Below are 23639 nucleotides of genomic sequence, written 5' to 3' on the forward strand. Positions count from 1 at the left end.
CCCCCCCCCCATTTGTCTTTCTCCTGGCCTTTGTAGCTACGTCGAAATCCGCCAGGACATCGCAAGAGCTATCCGTCAATGAATTTTTGCTCTTCTCAATGGTGTCCATGACCATTGCCGAGGAGGCTTGGCTGAACGGACGCGGAAGTTCTCCCACCCGACTTTGCCGATCACCGGCATGGGGAATCTCGGTCCGAGATGGACTTGTCAACTCGGAATGTTGACGCTATCACTAGATGCTTCATCTTAACCCGCACCGCCATACATAACTCATCTCCCCCGCCGGCACTCTGCTCGGCACGTCCTTTGACGAGCCGCGTTGCCGCGTGCCCATTGCCGACAATTGATCTACCGGAATTCCGCAGCATAAAAGGCCTAGGTTGCGCCAGGCTCTTCAAAATGCATCGCCCTCTTGCTGCCAGACAAGCCACCAAACAAATTGAATACCAGACACCACACCAGACCATATAATGCCTCTCTACGAAGTCCACCACTCCCACGCATTGACAGAGTCGCAGCGTGCCGAGCTCGCCGGGGCGATAACACGACTTCACGCTACAACGTTTACCACGCCGTCGATATTTGTTCACGTACGCTTTATTCATGAAGATCCGAGCGATGGGAGCTATTTCATCGCCGGCACGCCACGACACACCAGCTTGAACAGTATTATCGCGCACGTCCGCACGTCCCCGGCGCGCACCAAGGCCGACTTTGACCAGCTCGCACAGCGCATCGAGGAGGCGTGGTATCATGCGTTGGGGGTTGGTCCGGCCAGCAGCGACGAGTTGGTCCCATCTGGAGCTGGGGAGAAGAAGCTCATTGCCGTCGCATTCTTTCCCATGTTGACGGCTCGAGAGCTTGGTCTGACGATACCAGAGGCAGGAAAGGAGGTCGAGTGGTTCAAGGAGCAACTTCCTCTTATTAAAAAGACGGCTGATTCCCAAGGAGGGGACTTTGCTGATATGCTGAATGAGTTTAAGGAGCGAGAGGACCTGCGCAAGTTGCTGGTTTAGTTGTACTTGGAAAGAAGGTTGATTGAGTGGATGGCGCCGCGGCAAATCGCGGTGCAAAGAGAAGCTTCTGTATTCGGAATGGCTTGAGATATATTGTCTATTCAGTCACTGTTATTTAAATTGGCCTCGTGTCGCTAATTCACTCGTGCTATACATGGAGGAGAGGGTTGGAATTTGTAAATGGATGTGTAGCCCGTTGCGTTGAGATGAATGTTGGGAATCTGCGAGGAATAATAATGGGAATTGATTCAAAAACCTCTTACAGCCTGGTAGTAAGTTATACTAAAGAATGCCATTTCCAAGCAGGCAAATTGTTATCAACTCAACAGTGGGATGGGAGAAGAAAAACCCTCTGAGATTTCGTCACAGAAATACAGCATCATGTCTGGTCCAATTTAGTCACAGACAGTTGGAATTCTTCATAGCTTATTCACATCTTCATTCCCTTTCCCATGTTAAGGTGAATAATAATTAAAACCCCACCTTTATTTCATACCCATCAGAGACTTTTGTCGTCGAAAAGTCAACCTTGCCCACGCAATCCCCATACTCGTACGGCTCGCCTACAACGCCGTTTCCAGCACCAGGCGTCTTAGACACGGGGTTGTAAAAGGTGGCCTCCGTCTTGGGCAACTTCGCACACGGCTGCGTACCGCGATAGTATTCCACAAAGCCAGAGTAGCTAGACTCGATACCGCCGGCGCCCGAGGGCAACTTCCAGCTTCCAACGCGGGTTTGCGCTCCGGTGGCTGTATTGATAACAGTCCCAGTCCACGTCGTGGTGCCGGGGATATTCTCAACGGCCAAGTTGTAGGTATCCCTGTAATCACCATTGATCTCAACAGCACAGCTTACACCGGGACCATTATCGGCACCATCGTGACAGTTGGCATCGCTGGTCGTAGTGCCATTCTGAAAGGAGGAGAAGACGGCGTGTACAATGCTTTCACCATTAGAGTTGGGTCTATTCTGGATCCCGCAGTAGCCAATATCCTTCATATTCTGAAAGGCAAATTGCTCGGCAAAGTAGTACCCAGAGTCGTGGGACGCTCCGGCCATGTTGAATGGGAACGTAACATCTCGTAAGCCACCCGAGGGATGACCTGAAAAAGACCAGTTATTGCCCACAAGGGCGAACCCGAGGTGGGGAGCAAATACGGTGATTGCGGTAAGAGAGTACTTCATCATGACGGTGGTGAAAAGTTTAGATGATTGTTATTGGAAGAAGATGGCTCTGTGTAGTTTGCTGGCCAAGGAACGGGCCGCTTTAGGTCGGATAAGCTGTCCTTTTATACTCGTACCTGCCAATATCTCACCGAGCTGCCAGGACAATCGGATTGGCTTTTCAAGGCAACCAGCGCTGCTCTTGGAAAAGTTCGGCATCTCGGCAGACTCAATATCCATGATGTCATGGTGTGTTACTCCAAGCCGAAACGTTGCATGAATATTACGTGTGCCACGTGTTGGGAACCCCAATTGGCATACTAAATGCCAATATAATACCAATATAACGACTTTGTACAACGGTTAGTTATATCCAACTACCTGATGTAGATTCTGGGTTGCACAGAAGTGCTCGTGCGTAGAGTTCCAGCCCGTTCTCGCGGGAACATTGAACGGCAGGACTTTTCGCTCCGCCAAGAGATCTACACAATAGCGCATGGTGAGCAATGCTACGTTGCGCATGGCCTACTCGCTTGGTGAGTGTCTAGTTGTAGAGCTATGCTGTAGGTAATTGGGTAACGATTGTCTCTGCTTCATGAATACGAGCACTGAGTTGCTTCCATGCTGGCGTTGGGGTTTACAAAGACACTGCTTCTTGAACTGTGACGGCCCAGTCCGTTAATTGACCAGTTGATCTTTCCCAGCAGGCCACTTGAGTGCCATTACATGTACGCAAGGAGATGTCTTCATTACTCTTGCAACAGATGGCAAGGGAATAGTCATCTCGGAGCCAGCCCTTTGGGGGTCTTGTGCGCTACCCGAACGGTTCTTCAACAAGCTGCCTTCTCAAATAACGCTGTCCCAGTCGGCACTGGTCTTGATGCGCCTGGCTGGGCGGAACAATCGATATTGCGCGACGGTTCTATCCCGTGGAACTCGCCGTAGACATGTGTTCGTACATGTCTTTTGTCAAGCAAAATACCTTTCAGCTCCATCTTGGTGACCAACCGGTTCTCCCTCGATATACACCAGATAATGTCCGTGACCCTGCGCTGACAGACAAACAATGTGGTGGAAGCTTAACCGAGCAGCAGTTTGGCGAAGTGTTCCCCAAGTTTTACCCGTTTATCACAGCACAAGATCTAGAGCGCAGAATCCCCTCTAACGATGCTACTACTTTCAAGTACGACTTCAGCAAGCAATCGTCAAACTCTGTTACAAATCTCTCGCCAAACGAGTATCATGGCTACACCACATGTGCGTCGTCGGGCTCGTCCTTTGTCATTCCACCGAGCTGTTTAGTTGTGAGCCCGCGATGCACCAAAGGTGGACAGCCTGGACGGAAAGCTACATGTGTATATTGGGTTCAATAACCTTGGTAACTTACCAGCGACATGATATTGAAAACCTCAAACCCCACACTTTCTCTTACACTGGTTAGTTACGGCTCGTCGCTTTTGGTTCCTTGACAGGCCTGCTTCAAGGCCCTTTCGCCAAGTGTTCGGCGTCCCATCGTCAGCAGCTAAAGCACGGCCTGCCAATAGTAAGGTTGTGTATTGTTAGTACATATGTATACTTGACGTAGAGTTATCTAGTTGGACGGTTGCTGGTCTCGCGTCAGTCTCCCCGTTGCCATGGCGAATTTGATCACCGCCCTCACAGCTCGCATGTCTGGTTTCCTGTAAAAAATCTAGCAAAATCTTACGGTGAGCTGTCCCCTTGCGACATCGAAACAGAAAGTCCTCTATTGTTTTCAGTATGTTCGGTGATGGGCCACGGTTGCGATAGCCGCCAGTTTCGTACTTGTGAAACTTCTAAATAATTCCATAAGCATATTACACAAGATATGGTGAAGTTTGAGAATAAGAGTGCCAAGAAAGATTTTTATTCCAGTTGATAAGCTGGCACTAGCATCCTGACTGCAGGAGGTATCGGGGGTCGCAAATCCCTCGTTTCGCTGCCGCACTTGTATTTTCACATCCTTCAGGAGTCAACCCGAATTACCTACAAGTAAGCCTAGTACGATAAACCTACTTGAATACACTTTGCCACTTTTCCATCATTCCAGGTAAGACGTCTTTTATAGCAGCTCTATCCGTACTCGCCTCTTCAGATTGAAACCCCCGGTACTGCCACGATTTCTCAAACGTTCTAATTTGGTTATGTATAGCGGCCTCATCCAGCTTCTTAGATGCGAGAGCCTTGTTAAGCCCATCAACAAAGATTGACCACCGACCCCGGTAGTAGGATCGAGTCAAACCCGACCACTCCTTGACGGCGTAGTCGTTCAGGGCTTCTGATTCCCAGATCCAGGTCGTGATTTGGCTACGAGCATTAAAGGCGATCAAGTCGTTCGCTCCCGTCTGCTTGGCCCAGTACTGCGCCGCGTCAAGCCAGCTGTCCAGCCTGAAATGCTGGTTCGTCGCGAGCACACGATCGAGGTCGGTGAGAAAGTCTAGTAGCTGTTTGCCCTTTGTGGCAAAGTCGTCACGGCGCTGGAGTCCTCCACGGTTGCTAATATGACTCTTTTGGCGCGACAGCTGGCTGTTGAAGGTTTGGACGTAATCCGTGTACATGGTGTTAAACGCATTGGACATGACTTGCCGCGTGACGTCTACAACGTCTAGCTGGAAGGTGGGTATATCCCAGAGCTGAGGAATCTCGTTGGCCGCTTGGATGAGTAGTGAATGGGCCTTCTTCAGCGTGGCTGGGTCGTAATATACTTTTGTTGGAGGAGGCCAGTTGCCGGTTCTGTTGACTAGACCGGACAGACTGGGCGCATTTTGGTAGATCCCGACCCCGACGCAAGGGACCTGGCGGTCTTTGTTGTCGTAGATGTTTTGGCGCAGAATATCCCAGGCCTGGAAGAGCGAATTTGTTTGGGAAACTCCGGCATAGCGCCGGACGACGTAGCCGTAAAAATAGCCCGATGTGTCGATGGGGGTAGTTGTCCATGCTTGGTCAAAGAGCATTTGATACACGACTTCATTTCCTTCATATCCTTCTGGTGTCATTCCGAAACCGGACAAAGAAGGGGAAGTACGCAAAGCATCCATCGACTGGACGGTAATATCGCTAATCTGGCCGTACATTCCCATATTGCCACCAAAATCATGCAGTTGACACCAGATCCATGGTCGACCAAAGTACCCCTTTGTCCTCTGCCACTGGGGCCTGGACTCGGAGTAAAGATCCAGCACAAGCATACTGTTATGCCCTTCTGGACCACCAAGGTACGCGGTGACGCGCTCCTCAGTCCACAAGCCGCTGTTCAAGAAGAGCCACCCTTGTAGCAACCACACCGCGGCAGGGTTGGCAGCAGTCAGAGCCTTGTAAGTATACGTGGAAACTTGAGAAAGGTAGCTCGGTTCGTTGGACGTTGGTGGCATTTCATTAAATTGGTCAAGCGTATAAATATTGGTCACGTTGCCAAAGGCCTCGATTTGCTTGGAGATGAAGGCCTGCTGCAGACGCGCATAGCTCGTATCCAGAGGACTAAGGAAAGTATCTCTGGTGTTTGTGTCTGGGAGCCCAGTCCATCGGGGAGCCTTGGTCGTATTCGCGTCTGGTTGCACTCGGCTGAAAGCCGGAGGGACGAAGCCAGGGAAAGCTGGCAAGACCGGGGTGATGCCCAGCTCAACCATTCGAGCCACAATCTTCTTCTGCAATTCAAACTGAGCATCGATCCAGCCGCTGCTGAGGTTTCCCACGCCCCCCCAGGACCCTTGGGTGTTCCCAAAACGGTTCCAGGCCTGGAAGGCAGGGCCACTGAAGAAAGGGATGATTTCCTCGTCGGTCATGCCAAGGTCCCGGAAAGAATCGAGAAAGATCTTTTCAAAGCCAACCCAAGCTAGCTGAATGTTGGTTCCTCTCAACGCGGCCCAGTCGAGTAGTTTCTCCCAATCCTCCCACTGGTACCACACAAACGAGTAGGAAAAGGTCACTATCAGTTCCTGTTAGACGGCAGACTCTAGTTGAAATGACAGTGCAATCCTCAATTCTCACCCGTGTTTAGATTATACCTCCATGGCACGACGCTGGTGCGGCTCAGAGACTGTCTCGGTAGTGGAAGCTTGTCTGGGATGGTAGCATGGCTCTCAGCAAACAGGAACTCATCCAGCTGAAGAGAATCAACAGAATAGTGACGAAGACTAGTTTTCAAGGAGCCGACATGTCAGCACTGTCCACAACTTTGCCATTCATTTTAGCTCTGAATTTGCGTAGAGGAATAATTACTCACCCTCTTGCGAGTGCACTTAGCGTTGTGCCTTCAATATGAATTTTGCCAGTTTTCGACGATACAGTATAGTTGTCATTCTTTGGTGGATTCCACCGGGACGGTCGTTCATTATTCGCCGTCAAGGTAAACTCAAATTCGTCACCGTGCCCCTTGAACAGTCGTGTTGCAAGCGCCTTAATGCCATCGATGGACTCGGCGCTAACCAGAAGAGACGAGACAATGGTTAGACCAGGTACAAAGAGTCGAGTTGGCCGCATCCTAGACAACGAACAAGGCTGGAGTAATAGAATGAATGCAAGGCGCCTTGTACAAGCAATTCTTCGGCTGAATAGTAGCAGCCGCGATACATATAATCAAATCTAATTCTTAGTGTAGTAGCATGAAAGTTTAAGCTTAGTTTGCAACGTTTCATTTCCGTTTAGTTGACATTAGCGAGGCAATAATTCAAGTGAGAAAGTCACTCGGACTCGAGGAAATGACGATGAGGAGCACAGGAAGTAGTCTGTATTAGGAAGGTGATCGCGTCGACGCCTGTTGTAAGCGGGGACTACTAGACTGGCGTGACTTTTTCAGCTTCCAACTACGTAGTCACGTTTGAAATGTCAACTGGAATTCAACATGCCATGGATTCTGCCGCCTATCCCCTCGTAAGGCAGGAATTGGCATGCTGGTAGGCTGGGGGTTAGGCTTATGTTGACGACACCTGGAGTGCTACGATCTACGCGCCACGCACATCATAACGTTTCGTATCAACTACGTGTAGCCAATAAGAGTACGAGCTTGGTCATTTATGGATGTAAATACGTCTGGTTCCATCTGCTAGCGTTTCAATCCCTGCTGGACATCAATCGCTGTCAACGGTCCTTCTTGCACCCTGTCAACGTAGCACTTGAGCGGTTATAACATGCCGTAAATACCTGGAGAAAACACTAGCTACCCCCCCAACATTTGACTGTATAGGTCTAGAGTATTTGATACAGAAGTAACGTCGCTTACTGGGAGGTTTCCATGTCAAGAATGTGCCTCTCACGGTACTAGTATTGAAGGCCAAAGCTCTGCTAAGGCGCACAAGATATTCTATAAGCGGCAAGTGGAGTGACGATCGATACATGGCCCTTTACCCCTGATTTGAGCGCTTAGATGAAGAATGCTCCGGACATATCGGTTATTAGCGCCTCTACTCCGTAGGCTAGAAGACTAGAGCAGTGTAACTATGCGAGTTTTGGCTGAAGTAGCTGATGGAGAATGTCCAAACGAGTGAGCTGTTAGAAGTGTAAAACTATTTGAAGCTGTTGTTGGTGTTTATGTTAGTCTCTTATAGCTAGTATAAAGTATTATCTTATAAGACATATTATGAACTACCCTTATTCATAATAAACAAGTGTTTATATTTCTCAAGTGCTCCCAAAACTTATTAGCCTCTTTCTTTTTAAATTATAAACGTTCTTTTATTAAAAACTGTTTTACGTCCTTTCAAAGATAATAGAGAGCAACACTGATGAAGCGGGGGTAGATGGCAACCACGGCGTCGTGCTGGAGACTTTGAAGACTATCAACTACTTGTTTGGTAAATTCAACAAGGCTGTATACGAAACTCGACTTGGATGTGCCTCTCAATCAATGTCTAGTATTAATATTGACTGCGAGTCGGCCAAGCGTAGTCAAGTCCGAAACTCAACGTCAAGAAGAAGGCCTTGCAACGGCTGGGTGTGATTCCAAACAGGTAATAGTTCAGGGAGAGATATCCCAGAATTCTGAGGCTGGCAAAGGTGTCCTGAATGACAACAGTGGTGGTTTGCGAGCAACCATCGATCCCAGCGGCCACAGACTTGACGCCCGTTCCAGCAGATTCATGGTGAGTTGGCAGAAAGGACCAGTTGATGTTACGCGGCTTGCATACTAGTAAGTGCAATATGGGAACGCCGGATGCAATAAGTCCTGCCATGGGATGTCTAAAGACCCCAGCTGCTCTTTCTCACTTTTCCAGCGCCGCGTGATAGTGCATCTCCTCATTTGATTCTGGTTTGTCCTCTAATATAGTCATGCCACCACTTTTTCTGGTCTCCTTGAAATCCGCCAGTGTTTCCTTAGCTTTCTGCAAAATGCGCGCAAATTCAGGGTTTCTGTCGCCACGAAAATGGCTCGAGGGGGTGGATTTCCCTCCCGAGGCATGCTATACGCAATAACATGTTGGCATTGGGCATTTTTCGATGTCTTCAAGCGGTTTTCCGGTTTCTCAGCATATGGGGTAGTTGCTAGCCAGGCCAAGAAGATATGCCTACTTATTTACTTATTCCTCTTATGCGAGGGGCTTCAGTAATGCCCAGGGTGGACGATGTATATATTTTATCAGTTTGGCATCTACTAGCTTTGGCAGAAGACTTCCTTTCAAGCCACGGATGAATGAAGTTTTTGTCAAGTCAATACACAATTTGCTTGGTCTTGTATTGTTTGTTTCACTCCAGGGGCTGATACCTGGATCGTTGCATCTTACCGCTGCTGTTACACGGAAATCGCCCTGTTACACAAGGGCTAGGGTCACGAGACCTACGGCAAAGTCCCTCACTGACTTCTTGTATAAATAGACGTCTTCGGTCCCTTAAGGCCTTGAGGAAAACCAAGGACCTTTAATACCAAAGACTGTTATTAGATGAATTGAGTAAATTGCTCCAAGCCCTCTATTGAGCCCTTGTCACAGCTGCTATCCACTTCGTGCAAGATATGTGATCACTTGCCTTTATCTGATTCTACTCATCAAGGGTACTTGAACTTTCATCTCGACGTGGAACCGGTCATTTAAATGTTCTAACTGGCTTTTCACGTTTCCAAGTAACGTCAGAAGTACCCTACACTCAACGAATTGTAGGCTGACAAACTATTGGCAATGCATATGAATGATAACCTGGTCATTAAATTTTGTTTATGAATTAAAATCCACAATAAGAATTGTTCAACGAAATTCTGCTCGAAGTGGCGTTCGCAAATGCATGCATGAGAAGTGCCAGGATGCGTCCGTAGTCATCAAAAGATGTCGTTGCAGCTTCGCGGTCGGAACGGAGCCAAACTACAGCTTAAAGGGATCGATACGTCTCGTTCCGCAGCAAGACTTTGATTCATTTTACTAGCTAAAGCAATTCTTCGTACGCAGGTAATCAGCTAGCTAATCTACGATAATTCAAGGCCAACTCTCTCGCTCGACGCGCCGCCCAAATATATCCACGACTTAAGCCTTTCGATTGTAGCCATACTTGTGGATAGCGTTTAAGAATCCCAGTGCTCAACGACATCTTCTCCACATGGCAAGGATATAATATATCTCAAGACCAAACGTACAGCCTTACACGCATCCAGGGTGACATGCCAATTGACTTCACCGTCCTCTTTGCAAGTCGCCGTCGCTTTGTCCCAATCTTTTTCCTGGAGCGCATCTTGTTCTGATCCACCCAAAAAAAGCCCTTGGCTATCAAGATGTGCTACTGTAGAACTTACGACCTTGACTGTAAGGCGATCGTCTTCCGATACAGGAATCTGATCCCTCACCAAGATGGGCACAGGCTTGCCAGCTAAAGCTTGATTGTTTTGTAAGGTAAGAGTCCGTGAATATAAATAGTTGTATCTTTCTTTTTGTACGCTCGCACCCTCTGCTTCTCGTATGGCTGGCTTACCATAGATCATCTTGATGGCAGGGTCGACGCCGAGGTCCAAGCTAAAAACGCAACCAGCGCTGCAATGGGGCAACACCGTGTGGCCTAGGAACCTCCCGTCGAGAGTAAGCCCGACAGGACCTTGAAGAAAAGCATTTTTACTCGTATTCATAATTGTGGCCTTCAGATTCGCTCCTGCTCTATATTTGGCAACGGCTATGTAGCTGAACTTGACGTCGGGGAGAGTGAGGCGAGCCATCCGATGCTTAGATGAAGTAGATCTGGGCAGAAGGGTCTTTAAGTCCGGGAAATCATATGAGGTGGCCGAGCCAGTCTCTGCGATAAGTGATTCCTCAAACTCGCCGAGTGCGCTGTTGTGGAGATCAGCGTTCATAAACATTTCCCCGCGAGGCTTGTTCACGATATTGCTTTTCTTGAATGCCATCCAATCAATGTACTGTCTGGATTTCGCAAGATCCGTGAGTAGCTGATTTTGTTTGTCGCTTGACCCTTTGGGGGAGAGTTTGATCTTCCACGTCTTGAGTGTCGGGGTGACGTTGTCTAGCCCACCAAATAAGGCCTGTGTGGCTGACGACAAGACAACTTTACAGTTGGACCATGTTTCAGACGTGGTATTTATCAGCTGGGCATTGAAGAATAGGATAGCAGTTGAATCTGTTGTAGACAGCTGCAAGTCGTAAATAGGCGCCCATCCCGCAGAGCTGGTGACATACGAAAGAGCCAAGTCGCATATAGAGCTGGGAGCGACCGTATCCGCCTCCGTCGACATCGGCGACGATGCTTGCATGGTATCCGCTTCGCTAATGCTTCTGGAAAATGGTTGAGTATTGCAGTCGTATTCAATTGTGATGCACACAGAGTAGCAATACCGCGGCCAAAAGTTCTCACGTTCTCGGCGAACGCGACCTTGCTCCTCGTGCCTTTCCTGGTCACGCTTGCGCTTGAGAGATTTTTTCTGTTCACGTTCTTGGCGAACCTTTTTTTTAGCCTTTTGTTCTTTCGCCTTTTCTTTGACTTGTTGGCGCTGTAGCTTGTCAAGTTGTTCTCTCAGTCCGCTCCGAACCTTCTCCCTCTTAACGCGCTCGACGAAAAGCTGATGACGTAAACTTTCGTACGTTTCTACTTCCTCACCGAGATACGGTGTACTGAAATTTTCGCGCTGTGCGGTAGCATATGATTCCAGAAGATCAAGACAGCTGGTGGCACTGTCTACACTCTCAGTGGCCATTTCAAGCTCGTCCCGAATTTCTCGTAGTCTACGCTGGACGTCAGACACTTCAGGGCTCTGCTCTTGGCCCGAATTGAAGTCGGAATCAGACTCAGACTCATTGTCGCCATCGCAATCCGACTGGTTTCTGCCTAACTCGGGATAGATCTCTTCAAAGATGTCGGGGTTAGGCGAGGATTTCACGGCAATGTTTGTGATGATGGCGGAAGAGCCATTGCTTTCGACTTTGATGGAGTCTTGCTCAATCGTAGGGCTGAGTCCAATGACGGTAACTTCATTCGTCCCGGGCTATGTTTTTACGTAGCGTTAGAAATCTTCAACCTTGTTATATTTGGTTAGTATCCGTAGCGTACCTTGAGGTTAACGGCTGTCATCTCTCTGACGACTTGTGCCTGCTTGGGGAACAGAATGACAGAGCGAGTGTTGAGGTCCCGGACCCTGTATTCAACCCTATTCACCGTTTCCATGGTTGTTAAGCTCCAGGGGGGGTGAACGAGAAGAGGGAAAAAAACTTCTGCTGTATTGAAAACTTTGGCAATACTTGATCGAGGTATTCTCTTCTTGTATATGCTCGACTGTATGCCCTGCTCGGATTTGAAGCTGACAGAGAACGTGAGACTCTTGCGTGGTGTGCAGGAAGAGGAGGTGTGCAGGAGGCAGCTGGTCAGATCTCGTAGTCAACCAGATGCTGTGCCTAGAAAAATGGCCTTAGCTAAGCTCAACTTCAACTCACCTTTAATTCACCTTCAATTAACCCTTCACCTCGTCCATCACCCCATCCTTCACCTCATCCTCTAGTTTTTTTTCTTATGTACTAGAACATCCAAAATCCCGATCCCCCTCCTTTTTCTCGCATTTCCCCTCTACGTTAGAAATCTTGCCCTGCAGTTTATCTGGGACACATTCTGCAGACCACCTTGACTTCTTCCCAAGCAGACACAAACGAAAAAATCATGCTTGTTTAGCTCCCTCGTTTTATTTGCGATACCATACATTCCCGCATGAACACAGTCGGCATTGAAGGAAGGCCCATTGCATCACGGCGTGCACATCGACTCCATGCCGCTCGAGATGCAGCATTCCTCAACTGACAACGATCCGATGGTTCTCGTAGCAAAACACAGCTACGACTCTCTCAGGTTTGCAAAATCCATACAGTCTGATCCAATGCTTACCCATTTCGTCTCCTAGACAGGTCAAGGGCCGCCGTGTCCTCCGCACACGATACTGCAAGCGTATCATCTTGTCCTTCGGTCCTCCATGATTTCGACCTCGATCGTGTATGGCACTCGTACAATCCACCGAATAATACCAGTTCCGAGCCTGACGTCTCGAAAATGATGGTAAAACTTCTAGACGACCCTGTCTCTGACTGCTGTCGGACTGCAGAAGTCGTCGCCGAGGATTCGTTTAGAGCAATACCTGGTCTGTGCCGAGTAGAAATTACAGAACCCGAAGAAATCTACTTTTGCTCTAGTATCTGGTCTAGTCCACACTCACTTGTTCCAGTCGATATGGATTTGGCCATGGAGGCACGGCCGAAAGTTCTTGACAAGGCGCGAGCCTTCCTTGGCTCAACGCCCGCCAGAAACGTCAAGCGCAGGTCCAATTTCCCGTCTGCCCGTATATTCTGGTCAAATCCATGCAGGGGAAACTCAATATGGCGAGGTTTTAGGGCGGCACTAGCGTAGAAGGAAATGGAGCAGCACGTCCTAGGACAGCTCGCCGGTTGTCTCGCCAAATCTTCAACTGTTGGTCTGTGGCCTCTTCATTTCTCGTTGGCGCCGAGGACAAGATCAAGCGGATCTCGAACGTGGCGTTGCTTCCACTTAACGCGTAACATCGGCAATTCCCTCGTCTCCGTTTCGCTCTCCGATCAGACCGGTTGACGCCATTTGTACATGCGGTCCAATTTCGGCGTCAAGGAGCCCCCCAGAGTTCCACTTCCGAAATCAGGCCGTTGATACGATGCATATAACAAGCTTAATTTCGGCGCCAAGGTGCCCGACTTCGGATTACCATATTGTTAGTCATTGCGGTTTTGGGGACGAACTTTGTTTATTTTCGGTTGATAATTACAAACATTCTGGATCCTCTGGATTTTCGGTGTACGCAAGGATTGTTTGCGGCAATGCTGGGCCAATGCTATTTGCCTCTCCTCAAGCATGGATGGCATATAAAGGATGGTAGATGACCAACTTTGCCAATTTCCAATAGACCAACTATCCTCTTCAGCATTCTCTTTGCTCTACTACGTTCGTATCCCATACCCTCAATGACCTACGCTATCATGCGTAATACACTGGCCCTCGCTGTTGTCCTTGCTGGCACAGTCGCCCAGGCTGCCTCAACACTCTTCTGGGGCGGCACCATCATTGCATTTAACAGTGACAATGAATCCCTAAGGGTCATCAGAAACGGCTCGCTTCTCGTGGTGGATGACCGCATTGCCGCCGTTCACGACGATTCACAAAGTCCCTACAACAGTGTGCCAGAAGACACAGTCAAGATAGATGTCACAGGGCAGATCATCACCCCGGGCTTCATTGATACCCATCGCCATAGCTGGCAGACGGCATACAAGACGATTGGGTCTAACACGACGCTTCTTGAATACTTCTCTCGGTACGGCGAGTATGCCGCGGCATCCAGTTACCGGCCTGAAGACGTCTACTTGGGCCAGTTGATGGGTCTCTATGAAGCCTTGGACGGCGGCGTGACAACCCTGCTTGATCATGCTCACCACACATGGTCGAATGCGACCGCCTATGCTGGTCTAAACGCAACCGTGGAGAGCGGAGCGCGTGTCTTCTGGTCCTACGCGTTTCATAACATCTCCAGCCTCAACTACACTATCCCACAGCAGATACCCAACTTCCGCGAGATTGCAGAGAGCGGCATCTTTGACAATACAACGACAGAACTCGGCATTGCTTTTGATTCGTGGGGACCCAACCCAGACGTCGCCGAGGCTGAGCAGATTGTTCATCTCGCTCACCAGTATAACGTCTCGGTGGTCACAACTCACTGTCTCAGCGGCCCTTGGGGTTTTAACAACCTGCCCGAAGACGTTCAACGGTTCGACATGCTCAACGGCACGATCCCCGTCGTCTTCTCGCACGCCAGTTTTATCACGGCACAGGGTGCAGAGCTTCTACGTTCTACAAACCAGTACATCTCCATCACGCCCGAGTCCGAGATGCACTACGGCCATACTCACCCGCATTCCTACATGCTTCAAGACCAGGCATCTCTTGGTGTCGACACGCACTTTACATACTCTGGCGATATTCTCACCCAGGCCCGTCTGTGGCTGCAATCGGTAAGATACTACTTTTCATGGGGTGTCTTGCAGGACTGGGGCTTGCCGTCTCGGAACCCAATGAGCGCCGACCAGGCATTCAAGCTGGCCACGCGCGCGGGAGGCCTTGCGCTGCGAAGACCCGACTTGGGCGTCATCCAAGTCGGCGCCAAGGCAGATCTTGTGGTTTGGAACGCGCGCAAGTCGCTGTCCATGGTGGGATGGGCAGACCCCGTCGCCGCCGTCATTCTTCACGCCAACGCAGGCGACGTCTTGGATGTCATGGTGGATGGAAAATTTGTCAAGAGAGAGGGGGAAATCCTGGCCGAGAATTTTCCCGACACGCGCGCCAGGTTCTTATCCAGCGCTCGCAGGATACAGCAGATATGGCGGGAGAAGCCGTATCCCGATTTCGAAGGCGAATCCGCAAATGGATTTCCCTACAAGGAACCGATTATCGCGGACACGAGCCGAGGGGGTGGGGACGGATACGGAGATTTATATGTGAATTAGTTGCACCCTTGCAGTTGTCACGCTGTGAGACTTGTTCTCGACTGGTCAACGAGTGAGTCGTGGGGCTACTAGCTTGAGCCTTGTGAGATATTCGATTTAATTTAGCATTTAAGCCTTGATTTGAAGGTAGCTGGCCAATATAAAATCTGCCCTTTTTGATCAATGCAAAAGGAGCCTCAGTTCCGTAGCTTGATACATTCTATTAAAGACCGATTCTACTATCTATGCACCCTATAGCTGCATTTCTTGACCTTGACCAAGCTTCTCTTTTGTCTCACGCTATTACAGATTATATTGCTCTTTGCATTTTTGTTCTTCCTCTATCCTGCAGAACGTTGCGTGTCATTAAAAGAGCGCGCTCTAGTATATTCGCTGTCAGTTCATGCCATTTACCTTTGCTTACACGGTCTCTCCGCCTCTTAAACTTCCGACATGTCTATACTGTATTACGACATGCGGGAATCTCGCTTGCTTATTTAAGCAACAGAGGCAGAATTATCTTGCAAGGCAAGTTGGAGATCCGAAATGATGCTCCAGGTCACGCGGGGTGCCAAGCTTCCGGACAAATTTCGAGTTTATAAGGTTGCCAGTCATAATTCGCCCGACCAGGTTACGTGGGGCATCATCTCATCGAAAAAGCGGGGCGGCCGTGCTTGTCGCAAAAATCGAGTGTCCAGTCCCGAGCCATTCGCAGAATCAACACACTCCTTTCATCTGTGTTCGGCTGTGGCGTTGAATAAAGTCCGTCCGAAATCTTTCCTTTACGATACATCACGATGGGATCTAGCCAATCAAGCTATTCAATACTGTAATCGGGACACAGCCGAGCCCTAACGGATATACACGGCCGAGTTGCAACGGCTATTGCGAGTAACACCGACCATCACATGAAACCAACAAGGGCGACGCTTGTTATGGTTGCCTCGGAATTCAGAATTGGCCCGAGATTCAAAGCTCGCTGCTCATTGGCGAGATTATACCCTGTTACTCGGTGGAAATGAATGACCAACTATTGTCTAGCCTATCTTGCTACGCATGCAAAAGGTACGCAACGCTCGCATCATGCCTTTTTCGACCTACATGCTACTGACGTCATGTCTCTATTTCAGGAGAAAGGTAAAATGGTTAGTTTGGCCCGTACCCCAGCATATGCCTTTTGATAAAGTTGCTTATTTGTCTTGATTTAGTAATCGGGGTTTGCCGAGTTGTTCTCTGTGTGTCAAATATGAAGAAATTTGCGAGTATCCAACTAGGCCAAAGCGCCCTGGTCCCAAACTCGGTCAGTACCAATAGCAGACATGAGACAACATTGATCTGACTATGCCCAAGGAAGTACGCATAAGAAAAGGCGAGGCATCTCGACCACCGGCTTGCCATCAGCTGCCGGCAACGCACCGTCGGTGAACACAACGGCATCTGGCGCTGTGGATCGTTCCCCAGAGATACAGAGGATTGATCCCAACTCGGGGTCCTCATATCAACAGTATGGTTTACGTTCCAGGGATACTCGCCGCGTATCAGCATGGCCCGCTGATGACTCTGGTGTACTTGGTCCAAACTCAGTCTCCAGTTCAAACAGAAACCAGCCCAGCCGCCGAGCAGTTTCTCCTGCACCAGACTTTTCCAGAATGATGTATCCGTCTCATGAGACTCAGACTGGGCCTCCGTCACCGTCTCAATCACATGATAGCCCGAATCAGCCTGTTATCCGTCCAGGAATAACCGTGGATTCAGTATGCAAAGGGCTAGGGATCTCTAGGGATGTCTACACGTATCTGTAAGTCTGGCTGATATTCATCGTTACCAAGACCACATCAGCTAAGCATGACTAGAATAAAGTCCTATTTCAGCAACATGACAACCTTTACACTGTTTAAACCTAATGGGATCGAGGCAAAGTTTGCCTTGATGCGGTCTCCTGTCGAAGCTGAGGCCTTGGTGGCGACAATATTTGCCTTTTCTGCGAGGTTCCATTCCTCGGACAGGGACCCAAGTCGGATTGCTCAATGCCCAACACCTTCATACTTTGCAGCCATTGCATCGAGGCGATTGCAAGATGCCTTGGACTCGTATGAAGACACTACACCCCCCTTCCACCTCCTGCAAGCCATGGTCCTCGATGTCTTCTACAACATTTTCAAGAGTCTACGGTCTAAATCTTGGAGATATCTAGGCCAAGCGATCCGACTTGGCTATGATCTGAAATTACACTTGCTCGACATCCACTCCGTCGACTCGGATGGCGACAAGACAGACCGCGACCTGGAACGTTGGTCGTTGTTGGAAGAACGCCGCAGGGCTTGGTGGGCTCTATGGGAATTGGATGTGTTCGCCAGCACGATTCGCCGACTGCCATTAGCAATCGACTGGACGCAAAACTTCACCTGGCTCCCGGCCCCAGACGCATGCTGGTTCCAGGGCGTCTACAAGCAGAGTTGCTTCCTGGCGCCCGACCCAGGTCAGCGCTGGAAAAACATGTCTCGAGTCGTCAACACAAGCGCAAAGGCGTGGCTCATAGTCGTCACGTCCCTCATGCACGATGCGCAGCAACTCGTGTACAACCCTCTGCCCGTGAGCGAGTCGTCGTCGTTCCAATCCAAAAAGGACAACCTGGCCATTATCGCCAACGCTCTCTACTGCACGACTTCGTCCATGCCCCGGGAGCTCGTCTACGAAGGACAAGCGCTGGACTTTGACACCAAGACACGTCCTCGAGACATCAACTGCCGGCAGTTTCATGCCGACATTTACTCCATCTACCTCATGACGCAGCTGGTGCACTTCATGAGCGACCACCACGTTGTGTGCGCGCAGATGGCGGCCGCGGCCCGGGCTCACGCCACCAATGCGCCCAGAGCTGGCGATTCACCGTCGTGGTCCAACTACATGGCGGCTGCCGAAAACATCGTCACCATTGTCCGCAACAGCGCGCACAATCATGTGAAGTACGTCAATCCGCTCTTTACCAACACGTTGTGGTTTGCGGCCGCGTCGCAAATCGCGTGCAAGCTTGTTGGGCCGTCCTGCCGCGCTGAAGCACTCGCCGCTTCAAACTATGACCTGTTGGAGCTTACTATACAGAGATGCACTTCTTTTTGGGGCAGCAACGATATCCTGAAGCCGAGGCTGGATACGATAGAGACGGAATTGAGGAGCTTGGTGGCCAAGAATGCGGACAAGGCGGCAGACGGGGACGAGGCGTTGGGCAGAAAGGACCCGGGCGCTGCTGAAGGCCACCTGCCGCCGGGGCCGCCTCCAATCAATGGCACGTCGTTTCATGGAAGTGGATTGGCTGGAGCGCAAGAGGTGTCGATGGACGATGTTCAGATGCCGTTTGTGCCCTTGTTTCCGTCGGGGCATGATCCAAATAGTCTATCGGAGCAAATCGTGTTTGATGATTTGGAACACTTTTTGCCATATGGCTTGGATGAGCTGTGGAAATTTTAAAGCCCAACTTGTTGGACGTGTACTGGGATAACAACTACATGCTATCAAGATGTGTTGTCAATGGCACAGCCCGCCTACGTGGCGCAATTCATTTGCCCGGTTTGTGACGAGGGCGAAAGGCTTGGAGCAACATGACCCCCTTCATCTAATAACGGTCTTTGGTCTTGAAGGTCCTTGGTTTTCCTCAAGGCCTAGTTGACCAAGGAGCTCTATTTATACAAGAAGCGGTGCGAGCCTTCTGCCCTAGGTCCCGTCATCATAGTTCCTCGTCTAACCCGTGCGACAAACGGCCCGTAGCAAACCAGCCCTCTTGGCCATTGTGGCTGAGGCAGGACGTATCTCAAAGTCTCTAGTTTAAGATTGTTTCTTCTATTACATGTCCAAGTCTATTGACGTACAAGGGACACGCTGGTGGAATTGACAGGCCGAGGGGACCACATGCCAACTCTCTTACAACGGACATTTGTGTCATCGGCCTCACCACTAGCCAAGAATGGCCATGCTGCCCCGTGCAGATCACTGATGCCTTTCTCCAGATCCGGGAGGCCATCTGCCGCGCATGGACCCAACAGCACTAGACAGCGGGTGCTGGGCATCACCCGCAATCCTGCGCTCTTTTCAAACCCAAGCCAACACCTGGGCTGACGCTAGTGGCTGCTGGTAACGAAGGCTAAATGGTCGTCGGTGTGCCCAGTCAAGGTAGGAAACGAGACTCGTGCCCAGTTCTAAGAGCAATGCGTCACGGCTCACGAGCAAGTCTCGTCCCCCGAGCCGCGAATTTTCCTACACAAAGCGTACAGGGCGTAGCAATCACATTTAGTCGTCATGATACAAGCTCCCATTCGCCAAAACTAGTCTATAACATTCTACCGCCCCAGGTTCAAAAGCCTCTTTTCTCCATACGCCAACCATGTATAACCCCATATGATCCAAGCTCCCATTCGCCAAAACAAGTCTATGACAATCCATCGCTAAATGCAACAAAGTCCTTTCTCCACGCCGAACATTAAAAAAAAAGGCACCCGCCCATCAATTCACCATAGCTGGTCGGGATCCTTGACAAGCGAAAACTTTCTGTTCTTGCGCGCCATCTTTGCGGCTCGTTTCCGCTCCTCGGCCGTGACCAGCCAAGACTCGACGATTCCGCAGTTGGCCAACGGCTCGTAGGACGAATACTTGGCGAATGTCGGGGACTGTTCCCGGGCCATGCGGCCGGCGACGAGGCAGCCCGTCCGCTGTTGCAGAGTCTGCCGAGCGCGCGCGACGCCCTGCACTGAACTTTGTCCATGACGTCTGGTGGGAAAAAAAACGTGGCCGCCGGGTGTGTGGCCGTCAGCTTGTAGCCGGCTCGCGGCTGCTAAGGGGATTACGGACGATGCTTGCCGGAGCAGTCCTGTTGAAGCGAGGTAGACGCAGAAGGCCGGCTGTTGAGACCAGCTGGATTCACCAATAGATGGTTATCTGAACGGACATGAAAAGACAGTGTTGATCTGGTCAAGCTCGGTCGCGGTTCGCCGGGCCTATATACATATCAAGGTGAATGGTCCACGGCTGCCCTTTCGGGTCAGGTGTGTTCTGGGGTTGGAAACCAGCCCAGCGGCCTCCCCGGCATGTCGTGCGGCGGATGGACGTGTATCCGTCTGGTGAAACCGTGGTGGGAAAGGAAGCGCCCACATGGGCGGCCGACTGAGATGGTCGCCCTTGGAATTTAGGTTTGCGCTGCATTATGATGAAGCTTGGCTCTGGGGGGGGGTCTTGGCGATGGGCAGAAACAATCTTCCAAGGACGTAGTCGCCAAGCAGGCCCATCCGCAGCCAAGCATGGCAGCTCGAGTCATGGCCCAGCACCAGACAGCATAAAAAATTATGCCTTTACAATGTATCAGTTTAATTGAGCGGCAATGCTCATGGGCAAAAGTTAAAAAAGGTCCGGCATATAGCAGGTCTAACCAGACACGTCTCGGCAGTCAAAGGACAACGGCATCTTGTCAAGTTGTGTGCATGCTTGCATGTATGTGCGCTTACACCGGTGGCCAACACCGGACATGTGCGGCGACATCCTGCCTATTTAGGAAGTCGCGATCGCCTCATCCCCGCCGGGATTGACTCGTCAAACCGTAGTGCTAGCGGGCCTGTCAGTGTGCTGTCCTTTGGCCTCAGTCAAGCTACATTAGTACATGTACCGACGGCATGTAAACAGTTCAATGTTGGACCGAATGCAGCCAAGGGCCGCCTGTTTCCGCCTCCGCCAAGATTGCCCTTGCTTCGGGCCATGGTATCCCGAGAGCGCGTGCATCCGGCCCATCTGGCAGATCCATGGGGCCTCTTTCCACGTGTAGCCGGTTAGAGTAGCGTCTGGTACGACGTTGGGGCAGTGCGCCGAGAGCCGTCGTTGCAAACTGCATGGCCATCTGCCCATGTTTGCAAGTCCGCCGTCACATCCGGACAAGGGCGTTCCATCGAGGACATGGACAACTGCCGGCCTGTATCGTCTGCGTGTACGTGCGCTCCATCAGGGCGTCCACGGGGGAATCTCGCTTCATGGCCCGAAAAGAAGTTGATGGCGTTTGGCCGGGCCCGGCCACTGCGTTTCATAGTCCAGCATCAGATCCAGAGCCCGTGTAGCCGGCTTTAGGTACTTTGACAAGACCACCGCGCGACAGCAAGCCTGTCAAGATTCTCACAGCCAGAGAAAACATGATGCCGTGCCACTCAGAGCACAGCCCTGGCTTCGAAACACACCAGTCTGTGCTGTGACAATCCACCAACGAGCGACCGACACCTCCCGAAGTCGGCAATCAAGGCCCCCATATAATTGCCTTTGCCCTGGGTATGGAATGATGATCCAACATGCCATTATGGCGGGTTGAAACAGAGCACAACTCCGGGGAAGCGCGTCCGTCTGACGCGAAAGTCAACCGAAGACAAAGGGGCCAGATGAAATGGTGCCAATTTCGCCACATTTCAAGGGGTGGGAGTCTAGAACCAATCAAAGTTGAAGTTTTCAGTACCTTTTCAAAATACACCATCGCTGCAAATGGTTGTCAGGTTAGAGATATATTAATTGAGTCTCAAAATATACAAGATGGCATATTGCTCATGGGACGGAGCAGGTTTGGGCCTAGGTCCTGAGTAGAGACTAGATTCTCAGCTTGATCGGGCCAAAGTTACTTAGATCCCTTGTTCCCTTTGATATTTAGATTCATGCCTACTACTATGTACCGGAGAACGCCGGAATGCACGGCTCGAGTTAATGCCGTTGCATTTTTCTGATGCGAGCTCCCTAATCAAGGTAGTTGTGTAGAATGCAAACCGTCTGATTATTGTAACCTGACCGACCAGATGATTAATGCACGGGCAAATGTGGCAATGATCCTTTTGCATTGCGTCCACACCCAAACTTTGTGAAGACCTACACTCTATAAGATGAGACGGCCCTTGTATTGGGATTCCTTTGCCATTAGACCAGGCACCGCTTTCGCAACAGGAATATAAGCCTTTAAAGCTCTTTAGAAATGTTGAACAAGTTGGATAAGCAGGACAGCTGCAGTGACCCAGAATTAAGAAGGTCCTGAGGAAATGATACAAGACGATACGCAAAGTCTAACTTAGCTTCCACTTTTTCCCAAGATTGATGGACGCACCAGGTAGCCAAAGAGGGCTACCAAGCATCTTGAACCAAGGAATTTCATGAGTCGCACCACGCTGATTAATAAAGGCTTGTGAGACTGCTACAATTATCAAACGCAAATGCCCACCTCAGCCATCAGCGCCGTCAGATCGGCACCCATGCATCACAGTCGACCTCGCTCGCAAACTGACTGCGTATGAGGCTCTCCTCGGCAGGCAAGCTTCCGCCTCGGCCCTCCATCTACTCTCCTCATCGTCATCATATGAATCCCAGGCCAGGATATTCAGATAGTGTCAACAGGCTCCCGCGACAAGCTCAACCACCATGATGCCAGACTAAAACGTAGGTATCACCACGCCAAGGTTAAATGTATCGGAACGGGGGAACAAAACTTGATATTCAAGACTTACAGAGCCGCCCCGATTCCACCTGGCCAGGAGACATGGCTCCCATTCATTCACATTCCGGCCGTAAAGAATCTGCCTCGTCCGATCCTGCCGCAGGCACAATTTCTATGCGTTGATGAAACTTGCTCTCGCTGGTTGAGCATTCTTCCTCCATCGCTGTGGAGGCATTGAACGACATATACGCTGTGACGACGAGGATCAACAGTAGACTAGGTAGTAAACTCGAGGACAATACCAACTACACCAATACAAACTTGATAAGGTATGCTCGTTTCCAAGCTCGGCGATGGAAACGCCGAGAAACTCCTGTTCAATGTCGTACTGACTAATACCTCACAATGCTCATCTTGGTCACTGCTATTGAACTGCTTCTCTCTCCCGCCCTGACGTCTTTGGCCATCCACGTATCCCTGGACTTTTCCAAACCACATCAGCGCTGTCTTGCGGTCGTCAGCAGTATTGAGCAGAGCGGCCCTCCTTTCAACGGGCGTTCCGCAGTTCGCTTTCCGTGGCCCTCCAGCCAAGTTCTGCCTTTGCGCACTTTTACAGTACTTTTTTTTCTGCTTGTCTGGCGGGAGAGCTTCTCAACCACAGTCGAGCTGGCGTGTTCTTTATTGCTGAGCAATTGAACAGCCGTAACGGTCATCTCGCGCGCCCCTTTGAGGTTCTCGGCTGCGTTCGTCACGTACTTGCAACAGCCAAACTGCACACTGGAGCTCGATGTTGAGGATATTCGGCCGCGGACCGCTATTGCTGCTTCTTGTTTTGCTCCATTGCTCACCGGTCAACACAATATCATGACATGTGATAAAGGGCTCAGTGTATGAGGGCTTGGAGTCAATAGCTTAGTTCATCTAATTTACAGGTTTTTATGTCGAAGGTCCTAGATTTTCTAAAGGCCTGGAATAACCAACGAGCTCTAAATATACCGGAACCCGATGAGAGCCTTCTGCCCTAGGTCTCGTGAGGGTAGCGCGGCGTAACCGTGTGATGTGACATGCAGACGCCCAGGGTGGCGATCAACTCAA

At 50.3% G+C, this 23639-nt stretch overlaps 7 protein-coding genes across 7 annotated transcripts; 3 read left to right on the forward strand and 4 right to left on the reverse strand.

Moving 5' to 3' along the window:
* Positions 1-470: 470 nt before the first annotated feature.
* On the forward strand, positions 471-1016 carry MAA_09973 (Tautomerase; the record flags this gene model as incomplete). Its single annotated transcript, XM_007827971.1, has 1 exon — positions 471-1016. The coding sequence occupies one exon, from the start codon at positions 471-473 to the stop codon at positions 1014-1016; it is 546 nt and encodes a 181-aa protein (XP_007826162.1).
* Positions 1017-1487: 471 nt separating this feature from the next.
* MAA_09974 (uncharacterized protein) lies at positions 1488-2201 on the reverse strand (the record flags this gene model as incomplete). The annotated part of the gene is made up of 1 exon (XM_007827972.1): positions 1488-2201. The coding sequence occupies one exon, from the start codon at positions 2199-2201 to the stop codon at positions 1488-1490; it is 714 nt and encodes a 237-aa protein (XP_007826163.1).
* A 2009-nt stretch (positions 2202-4210) lies between these two features.
* Positions 4211-6677, reverse strand: MAA_09975 (Alpha-N-acetylglucosaminidase; the record flags this gene model as incomplete). Its single annotated transcript, XM_007827973.2, has 3 exons — positions 4211-6123; positions 6186-6331; positions 6421-6677. The coding sequence occupies 3 exons, from the start codon at positions 6675-6677 to the stop codon at positions 4211-4213; spliced, it is 2316 nt and encodes a 771-aa protein (XP_007826164.2).
* A 2966-nt stretch (positions 6678-9643) lies between these two features.
* MAA_09976 (mucoidy inhibitor A) lies at positions 9644-11780 on the reverse strand (the record flags this gene model as incomplete). Its single annotated transcript, XM_007827974.1, has 4 exons — positions 9644-9667; positions 9910-9989; positions 10086-11601; positions 11667-11780. The coding sequence occupies 4 exons, from the start codon at positions 11778-11780 to the stop codon at positions 9644-9646; spliced, it is 1734 nt and encodes a 577-aa protein (XP_007826165.1).
* Positions 11781-13603: 1823 nt separating this feature from the next.
* MAA_09977 (amidohydrolase family protein) lies at positions 13604-15127 on the forward strand (the record flags this gene model as incomplete). The annotated part of the gene is made up of 1 exon (XM_007827975.1): positions 13604-15127. One exon carries the CDS (start codon positions 13604-13606, stop codon positions 15125-15127), a length of 1524 nt encoding a protein of 507 aa, XP_007826166.1.
* A 1854-nt stretch (positions 15128-16981) lies between these two features.
* On the forward strand, positions 16982-18574 carry MAA_09978 (uncharacterized protein; the record flags this gene model as incomplete). The annotated part of the gene is made up of 1 exon (XM_007827976.1): positions 16982-18574. The coding sequence occupies one exon, from the start codon at positions 16982-16984 to the stop codon at positions 18572-18574; it is 1593 nt and encodes a 530-aa protein (XP_007826167.1).
* Positions 18575-19608: 1034 nt separating this feature from the next.
* On the reverse strand, positions 19609-20299 carry MAA_09979 (uncharacterized protein; the record flags this gene model as incomplete). Its single annotated transcript, XM_007827977.1, has 2 exons — positions 19609-20011; positions 20103-20299. The coding sequence occupies 2 exons, from the start codon at positions 20297-20299 to the stop codon at positions 19609-19611; spliced, it is 600 nt and encodes a 199-aa protein (XP_007826168.1).
* Between the last annotated feature and the right edge of the window lie 3340 nt (positions 20300-23639).

The sequence above is a fragment of the Metarhizium robertsii genome (genome assembly GCF_000187425.2).
Source record: "Metarhizium robertsii ARSEF 23 chromosome Unknown MAA_Scf_16, whole genome shotgun sequence".
Classification (NCBI taxonomy): Eukaryota; Fungi; Ascomycota; class Sordariomycetes; order Hypocreales; family Clavicipitaceae; genus Metarhizium; species Metarhizium robertsii.